We start from the raw sequence: 9752 nt of genomic DNA, 5'->3' as shown, positions 1-9752 counted from the left end.
GGGTGGAGGGGGAAAGGTTTGTTTTGGGTTTTTTTTTTTTTTTTTTTTTTTTTTTTTTTTTTTGTTGGGGGGATTGGGAGTGGGGGTTGGGGGGGCCCCCAGCTTTGGCCTTGCTGTGCTCAAGGCCAGAGCTTTTGCTTAAGGCTCAGGAGTGCTGCGAGGGAAGGAGGGGTCATTTTATTCTGCCCACCAGAGTTGGAACAGACAGAGGCTTCCAGGTCAGACAGGCTCTGACCCTCACAACCTCTGTCTACTCACCAATGATGACAGATAAGACCACCACTTCCTTCTGTTAGCCAAGATAATCAGATCTTTTACTCGCGGTGTGACACACACACACACACGCTCCCTCTTTCTCTCACCCTCTCTTAACCACACTTTCTCTTACAAATTCATGCTGATCACACATGAGAATAACTTCAGACACACTCACTCACTTAACCTAGTTATAGACGTTCTTATTTGATTCATAAAAAATGAAGCCACGGTTGACTTATAAATCCAGCAAATTACGCTAAAACATAATCTGTTATACTTAATGGCAGATATAAACGATTGGGAGAAAGATTTACCTTGAAGGCTTTGGGCTGTAATTTGGCACGATACCTTACCGGAACATGGTTACTTAACATTCATCGAACCAGATCACTTAACAAGAGCAGAGAAATTGGCTCAAGATTGCTTGACAAGTTTGGATTTTTGAGAAGACTCCGAGTTAGTTATGCACCCTATCAGCGAGGTGTTTGAAGGGAATTTTAAGGAATCATGCTGACGGACGTTCAAAATGTCAACTCTGTAATCTCTTTGCCTTTAAAATAATATCAAAACGCTGTTAACATGCTCTTTCACAAACATGATGTGATGTTAACATTTGCTCTCGAAAAATATCGACTGCTCATGGCAGAAGAACAATAAAAAAAAAAAATCTTGATTGCATCTCTTTTATCTTCTTATATTATAGTTCTTAAGGAGAAATCCAAATCAGTCAAAATCATTTTTGGAAAGGCTTTAAAAAAAAAAAAAAAGAGAGACAAGCTGGCCAGAAAACCTCATGTGCCGCATCTCTGTGTTACTGGCTAGGATAGATAGTTGAGGTCTCCACCCCAATGACAGAATGGAGATAGAGTAGAGTAAAAGATTGTAAAATACAAAGAAAGACAGGAACAGAAGGTTCTGACTCACCAGTGTAGACAAATCTCCCAGGGGCACCTTTGCAGAACTGCTTGGACTTGTAGGACAGCGTGACTTCCACAACGCCGGGGATGTGCCGAGGGGGCGTCTGAACACGGATGGCGTGGGGAGTTATCAGCTGGATTACAGAGGAAAACGAAAGGAAATCACGACAAAGAACAAACAATTGACATTTGAGAGCGTAATTTCCATGCAAGAGGGAAAGCGAATCACCCTGCAAGGTTAAAATATATATTGCCGTCATTAGTTGATCCTGGAAGCTGAAGCCGACTGCTAGTCTGAAATTATCTCCAATCTCAAAGCTGTTCATGCAGATGTTACTTCATGAGCCTTGAAATCATTGCCACAATTGCATTTGGTGTTTATTTTACACAAAAGGCTTATGATTTCTTTTTACATGGAGGTGGGAAGGTGGTGCACCAAAAATTACCTTCCTGTGCGAAACATTTACTAAGAACAGAACATGTTCAACAAAACTTTCCATCAAAGTGAAGTTGTGTAAAAGGTAAACAAAATATGACTTTGTTTTCGGCAAACCACTGTTTTGATTCGTTTTAAGCCAGTTTTGTTTTACCTGTTGTTTCTCAGTACGTTTCTCAGCGGAGGACTATTGGAGGCGTACCACTTTTTACAGCTATGTAAATAATCATCACTGCTGTGCTAAGCTTATGTTTGTTTAATCCAGTTTGAAAGCCTGCTTTCGGACTAGTTTCAGCGTCCAAGACTGACTGATGAGAGCAAATCCTGAAGTATTTCTTTAATAAATGCTTTATCGTACCTCACTCCATACGAGCATAGTGCCGAACACGACTTGTAGACCATCGAAAAAGTTGTCCCCGATGATGATGACGGTGGCTCCTCCAGTGGTCCATCCCTCACTGGGGCTGATAGCCTTGATGCATGGGGTGGCTGCTTATCCAAGACAAAGAGAAGAGCAAATTCAGCACCCAGGCTTTGACACTCCAGCACGTCTCTTTTCTCTCAGACACGTTACTGAATCACCTCTACGTTCAGCCCTGCGTGTCTTTTCCCACAAAGACATATCATGGAAATTGCCCCCAGAAAAAAAAAAAAAAAATGATGGATTTGTCCTTTAAGGCACGAGAATCAAAATCATTTATCAGCCCGGTGGAGTGGTGTAGTTAAGCAGACCCTTCAAATGGTCCACTTCACAAAGGCTAAACGCCCAGGCTCCCCAGGAAAATGATTTGATGGAGCAAATTATGTGTCAGGGCAAATGTAGCCATCAGAATTGATTAAGCATGCACGGACATGTACAGTAAAATTTTAAAGCTGAACACATCTTAAATGAGTCAAGAAGTGGAAATGACAAGCTAAAGCTTTGCTGCTTCATGTTATTTCATTACCTTTGTTCTACAATACAGCGAAGGCACACTGCGTGTAGTTTCAGGTTTCATATCGTGAAATGCGCTCATGAATTATTCAGTATAAGATTTTTTTTTTTTTTTGTTTTCTTTTTGTGATCGATTCAATCCATTTCACATTGTTTATTACAATGCTTTTCATCTGGCATGACTTCTGCTGTGCAGCTCCGCCATTCATCAACAGTGGGAGTTGTTATTATAATCTAATTTGAGTGATCTTATGCTTCACTTTCGCTGTCACTTGATGCATTGCCTTAATATGGTGTTCGGCAAAACACCATGTTTACAACAGAAATAGCATGACAGCTTGCCATAAAATAGCAATATCAAATTTAATCTATTTTCATCAATATCTTATAATACGGCGTGAAATGCGCATGTTTTTCCCGCTCCTCAAAATGCGTGCAACTATTCCTGCAAGTTTTTTTTTCTCTCTTTTCCTTACTCTCCTCCCACTGCAAGCACACTTCTAAAACCTCCTTTATCCCCTCCATCCAGTAAGTAAATCACAGTCAGCCATTGTTGTATGGATCACCTCAGACAAGACATCTCCCTTTGTTTGCCTTACTGTTGGGTCTGTTCAGGTCATGTTTGCTCTCTCTCTCTGCCCATAAAGTGCGCACACACACATTGGTACTACAGGGAATCTGACTTTAACAGGCGCTGTTGACTTCATGCTAATCACCTCGTACAGATTTTCATTTGTGAGGCCTGGAGGAGTGACATTTGCTTTCCTTAATTGCGAAGCGGAGCGTCTGAAAGAGGACCAACCCTCCATGGGCATGCCGGGGCCCCCTCTAAGGGCCTGACCTTCATCAGTGCGGACGATTACAGCAAATAATTCACCCTTCAAAATTACTGTAAACAAATTGACTTTGGGGATGAGAGAGAACGAAGAGAGGGAAGGAGGGGCAGGAAGGAGGAGGGTGCCTGATGGTGACTGTTGGGTGGGGATGTGGGGGGCAGGGGGGCAGCTGCTGCCTGAAACCTATGACGGGCTGCGCTTAGTTACGCACACACACACACGCACACGAGAATAGACAAACACCACTTCGGAAATCCCATCTATCACACCCCTCTCTGCATCCACACACCCCCAGCCCCACGCCTCACTCCCACGCGCAGAAGGACTCATGGAGAGGCAGTGACTGAGGCCCTAAGCCGTCCACCCTTCTGCCTGAAAATTTGCATATGTCTCAATGCACAGTCAGAGCGGGGAGCATGTGCTGAATGGGGACCGTGGCAAAGTGGATTACACAGTCAGCACAGGCGATCTGATGACAGACACGCACAGTGTGCCCCCCTCCCACCCAACCTGGCAGATGATAGACATCAGCTGAAGTGGACGGAGGAGTTTGCAATGTTCTGCTGCTTTACTAAGTCTTTACTAAACTTTAGGATGGAAAAGTAAAACAAATCAAGGGCCAGTTATCGCCTTAAATTGAATCTAAATAATTTTATGGTTTTAAACAACCACATGCTGCAACTTTGCAACCCGTTTTCAACTTTTTTTTTTTTTTTTTTTTTCCTTCTTCTCAGTTTAGCGTTAGCCGTGGAGGACGTCAAAGCCGATTTGAGATCTGAGCGGAGGAGCTTCTGGCTCTGGTTTTGTGACACTCAAACAGGTCTGATGTGGCCCTGTGAAGCCGTCCTTTGTTCTGCCTGCTGAAATGTGTTGTAATTGTGCTGTGGGATGTCCAGATGGTCGGTTGATAGTGCAGCTGATGGGATTATACCTTTTACCTCTCCCTGGGCCATCTGTTCCCTTTGACTCTCTCTTCTGTCTCTCTTTCTCGCTGTCTCACCCTCAGTCTCTCTCCTTCTCTTATTCCTTTTCCTCCCATCCTCTTTTCCCTCCTTCTTTTCTCGTCCTCTTAGGCCCGGCGGTCTGGATTCGCTTGTCTTTATTGCATAAACCCTAACAGCATTACAGCCACTTGGCATGCAAATGAGTCAGGCGCTGCAGGCCCTATGCTAAGTCTCCTATATTGTCTGGGGCTCTATAATGGTGAAACTGAGCTAAGGAACGTGCGTGCATGAGTGTATGTCTATGTTTGTGTGTGTATGAGTGTGTGGGTGAGTGAGTGAGAGCATTTTTGTATTTGTTGTGTGTGTGTGTATGTGTGTGTGTGTGTGTGTGTGTGTGTGTGTGTGTGTGTGTGTGTGTTTGAAGGTGGGGGTGTGTGGCAGGGGGGGGGGGGGGTGATGTGTGTGAAAGACTCAGCTATTTGTGAGCATGTTTATGCACCTTTGAGCCTGAATCCATACATGTTTGAGTGACAGCCGGCCTCAAAGCACATTCATGTCTGAATGCATAATATGCTTGTTGTGTGACAGAGCACACAAGTGAACAAAAATGTCACATGGCGAGATTCAGACTGTCATCTGGGTGCGATCCCCTCTGAGTGCCAATAGGGGGCAGCACTTCTTGAGCCTGAGCTGCGCTGGGAAAGGATGCCTCCCTGCTTCAGCCAGTCAGACAGCCACAAAGGCTGAAAGCCTCTCGCCCTGTGAACTCCAGAGGAAGAATGTGTTGCTAATTTAAAGCACGCTGTCTGTCTGTTTGCCTTCGAGTTGTCAGAGCCGCTGCGGAGGACATGGCTGGAGTTACATTTTATAAAACCGCCTCTCGCTTTTCTTTTTTTTCTTTCTTCCCCTCTCCTCCCGTGCCACATCTCTGTTTGTTAAAGGTGACTCAAAACAAAGTGAGCCATCGCTGTTGATGCATGATAAATTAGTTTGTTGTAGAGCTGAGCCTGGGAGGGAAAAAAAAAAAAAAAAAAAGCCCAGATCTCAACTTCTAAAGAAGAGGGAAGGTGTATTAAAGTTATTAGACAAAGACATGTTCAACTGGGCGGTTGACAATTGCTTCTTTTCTTGCTTTACGGGGCGTCACTCTGCCGCTTTGAAGAGTGCGGTGAAGAGGAGAATAAAGGATGGGTTGGGGTAACCTGTAAAGAACCCACACACACACGCACACGCGTACACACGCCACACACAACACACAGAAGGTCTCATGGGAGCAGGGGAACACGGAGGCAAGGGCTCAACCTCTTTAATTGCTCTCCTCATTAAGAAACTGGTTGCTAGGCGATCCACACCTATCGTGTCATAAATGTGAAACACACAAACAGAACGTCAGCGAACATAATGACTTTGGTGCTCCGGGCAGGACTTTAATTATTTGATTTTGTTCTCCAGTAGAGGAGTCATTAATAAAGACAAAAACAAATAGATTAGCTTTTTCCCCCACTAGGACTACAGAGCACCGAGATATATTAATTGTCTGCTATGTTTTTTTGTTGTTGTTTTTTTTTTGTATTCGTCGTTGTTGTATTAAACATTACATTTGCTTTTGGTGACAGAACCATTAATGCCCATTAATGTGCAGAGAAGCTTGTTTTTAGTACGTGGCATATATAAACTGTTTGCCTTGCCGTAATTGGCCCTCACAATTTAAATCTAAGCAATCGCACGAAAGTCAGGTTCCCCCTGCTCTTTTTAACAGTATTTCAGCTGTGGGTTAGCTGCTTTCCGTAAGCGAAGGCCACGGGGGTCGAAAGGTTACACATAGCACATTTTACTTTTCGGATTTCCCATGGTTTGGTGGTCCTTCTTTTCTCCCTTTTGGCTGAGAAGGCAATCAGTCTATCATATGGAATCAGTTGGAAGAAAAACAGTAAGTTCTGTTTTGCTCATAGGCCACCCCACCCCTCCATGCACCCACCCACCCACACACACACACACAGAATCAGTCGACCTCCCTCTCCCCCCCCTTCTCTCTTTCTGTCTTTCTCCTTCCTCCCTCTGTTTCGACTCTCTCTCAGCTACATCTACAGAACCCCAACGGCAGGAAATTGACCTTACAGCCAAATTCTTCAGCAATTTGATCATGTTTCACTGTGGCTTTTAGGACAAATCTAGGTGCATTACCAGAGTAGAAGTAGCATAACATTTCTGAATTAGTTGTCATTCGCAGTGTAAGAATGAGAAAAACTAATGCATAGTATTTCCCGTCAATGCATAACAGAAGTTGGGATGGAAGCCAGAAGCAACTCAAAAAGTAAAAAAAAAAAAAAAAAAAAAGATGATGGAGGAACTATTGATTCTACGGATGTGAAAGGAGCTATAGGTGTGTGATCTGAAAAATGGAAAAAGGAGAAAAAAAAAACTAATAGGAAAAAAGCAGCGTAGCAAATTATAAGATGTAAAAATGTGCCTACCATTTTCCAGATAAGGAGGCGTACCTTCTGAAGGGTCGAGTCTGCGAGCCCTTCGCCCATGCTTGGAATTGTTGTGTACGAACATGTTGTCGGAGACGGCCAAGACATGGCCGTCCACGTTGACAGTCGTCGATACGACTACCTGCGAGAGGAGTGAAAGTGAGACGTGGTTTAGCAAGATACAAGATACACATTCAGGCTTCGAAAAATGTATTGCATACAGATAAAGACATGGAGCCTTGAACCCTTTTCCCATTTTGTTACGTTACAGTCACAAACTCAGTGTGATTTGACTCCTAAATGCCGGAAATGATTTCTAATTATACCAAAAAAAATATTTGTGTTTTTGCTGTCAGTTAGATGTTGAATTAATTTGGGGTTATTATTGTGAACATTGTACTAACCACTGGTGTAAATTTTGGTATGTTGTATGTATGACACAATTAGATCTACTAGACATTTAGGTACTGAAACTAACTTTTCAATCCTGGTATGTTGATTATTTTACTGATCCTGCTGTTTCTCAAAAAAAAAAAAACTTTGAAATTGAGTTGGTTGGAGTTACATGATAACTCCAGCCAGCTATGGATGTTTTTGAACAGCTATAACTAGTGTTTCACATGCAGCAAAAAATAAAAACAGTTACCACACAATCCCATGAGCTTCTAGCCACTTTTAACAATAATAAATCAGTGTTACAAATTAATTTCAATGTATATTTTTGAAGTTATTGGTGGTCAACCTGCAGTGTTTTAAGTGCAGTTAAACATTGAAATAGTTTTATTCTACTGTCTTAGAAGATTGTATCCCCTGTTTCATGAAAAAAAATATATATATATTTTATTCATGCATGTACTCATTTAAGTAATTATTTTTACATCTATATTTATATTAATATTTTTTTGTAATCTGAAGTAATCCTTTAATTCAAAGTTGCATTTTAAAATACATCCACACAAATTACCATTTTTACAATTACACCTGAATCCTTATTAAATTAGTATAACTTATTTATATTCCTTAGTTGCCTAGTGTCGCTAAAATACGTCACACCAAAACAACTAGTTATTAACTACATCTGTAATCCTAAATATAGTGTTTGCTGCATAATTTGGCTCAGAGTTAAAATTATTTATTGAGTTTATCTATTGTGCACATCCATTTCCATGAATCACATGTAGTCCACACTTTGACCACTGGGCAGGTATCAAAGCACTTCTGATGGTATCCTTAGTATGAATGACACATGTATCAACCAATATTTGCAGTATTCATACACTACCTTGGCTTTATTTTCATCAAAACATGGATAAAGCTAATTAGCTTTACTAGTCCATGAGGTGTTAATAGGATTGCATTTGAAAAACTACAACAACATAGTTTGTAGTTGGGAAATGGATGGAAAAAGATGCATGTTTTTCCACCCATCAAAGCTCCACATATCCCTGAACACAACACAGATATGTTGTCCCCAGGGTGAAGCATGTTGATGGCAGCATTGTGCTATGGGACAGAGTTTATGGAAAATGGATTGAAGTAAATATAGAGTAATCTGGGAACACTGACTGTTAGAGGCTGCAGAAGACTTTAGGCTGGGGCAGAGGTTCAATGACCCTAAACATGCAGCCAGAGACACACTGGAGTGGTTTAGATCAACGCATATTCATTATTAGAAATATCCTAAAGTCCATATCTGAATCAAATTAAAATGACTCGGATGAATTTTCCGTGCAATGTAATGGGGTTTGAGTTATTTTGCACAGATAAATTATTGAAAATCCACTAACGAAAAGCAGGTGGGATTCCACAGTATTTACTCATCTTAATAAAAATGCACGCCAAACCTTTCAGATAATGTGTTTATAAAAAGAAAAGCTACGCATCCCTCTTCTTCCTCCTCACAGATTTGCACTTGTGTTGGTCTATCACATTAAACTGCAATAAATTGTATTGGAGTTTGTAGTTTTAATGTGACAGAATGTAAAGCAGTTCCGGGCAACGTAGGATATAATTAAGTAAATAGATTAATACATGAAGAAAATGAGCGACTGCTCCCCAGTGAGGAGCGTACCTGTGTAAGTACTGCCAAACCTGTTGAAGTGATTGTTCTCCTCGGAAATATTGTATTACAATTATTTTTTGTTGCTCCTTCCTTTGATTTTAATGCCCTACTTTTAGAGAGATTGACTGGAATACAATTTCCATTTATCTACATCCCGAACTGCCATCATGACTAAAACTCAAAAAATATTGATCAGCTTTTCCACCAACTCCAAATACGGTAGGCCCTTTCCTTTTAAAATATTACCGGAGTCATTAACAGCCAGGCCGTACGCCATCCCCATCACTCAGCAAACATTTTACCAGGATCATATTCCAAACCACACTCCATATTTTATAGCGCTTATTTTTGTTGTTGTTTTTTGGCTACCGCACTCCAAACAAGCAAACCTGCATGTGAATGGCCAAAGTGTTTTCTGAGCCGGAAACAGAGAGCCCCTCTCAGGTTTTGCTTCGCCGGTAAGTGACCTCGGTGTGGCGCTGGAATTTAGGGGGGTACTTTTTTTTTTTTTTTTTTTTGGGTTGGTTTGAGAAAGGTGGGGGTGTAAAGGGAAGGTGGAGGGAGAAGGGGAAGTGAAAGAGCTCCATTCTTGTGAGCAGGTTCAGAGCTGGGCCAAGCAGAGGATGATGGATTGGGCCCTTTCTGGCCTCCAGCTGGTTTTGGGGGGTAATAAGTAGAGTCGAAGGCATGTAAAATACACAACTTTGGCCAGAGAAATACCTATGCAGGAACATCTGGGAAATCCATTAGGGGGTAATGGCATCTTAACTGTTATGATCATCATAATCGACGATGGAAAAAGTATCCTATTATTTCAGAAACTTCAAAAAAAAAAAAAAAAAAAAAAAAGGGGAAAAGTGGGTTTTTGAATTTCTCTTTTAAACCGCGAGG

General features: G+C 41.7%; 1 protein-coding gene across 6 annotated transcripts in view; it reads right to left on the bottom strand.

The window, feature by feature from the left end:
- LOC106947699 (transcription factor COE3) overlaps window positions 1-9752 on the bottom strand; it is a 95975-nt gene that overhangs the window by 27153 nt on the left and 59070 nt on the right. For 2 of the 6 annotated variants that reach the window (XM_015032882.1, XM_015032879.1), the window contains exons 8-10: window positions 6800-6941; window positions 1970-2103; window positions 1183-1309 (exon numbers count right to left, since the gene is read on the bottom strand). In XM_015032882.1, coding sequence (XP_014888368.1) covers window positions 1183-1309; window positions 1970-2103; window positions 6800-6941 — 403 coding nt within the window. The remainder of the gene's footprint in view (window positions 1-1182; window positions 1310-1969; window positions 2104-6799; window positions 6942-9752) is intronic. The other 4 variants (XM_015032880.1, XM_015032883.1, XM_015032881.1 and 1 more) reach the window with 2 other exon arrangements.

Source organism: Poecilia latipinna, unplaced genomic scaffold (genome assembly GCF_001443285.1).
Source record: "Poecilia latipinna isolate Pla-1442-1.1 unplaced genomic scaffold, P_latipinna-1.0 Scaffold252, whole genome shotgun sequence".
Taxonomy (NCBI): domain Eukaryota; kingdom Metazoa; phylum Chordata; class Actinopteri; order Cyprinodontiformes; family Poeciliidae; genus Poecilia; species Poecilia latipinna.
The sequence above is the reverse complement of the archived record's forward strand: the minus strand, read 5'-3'. Positions and strand labels throughout refer to the sequence as shown.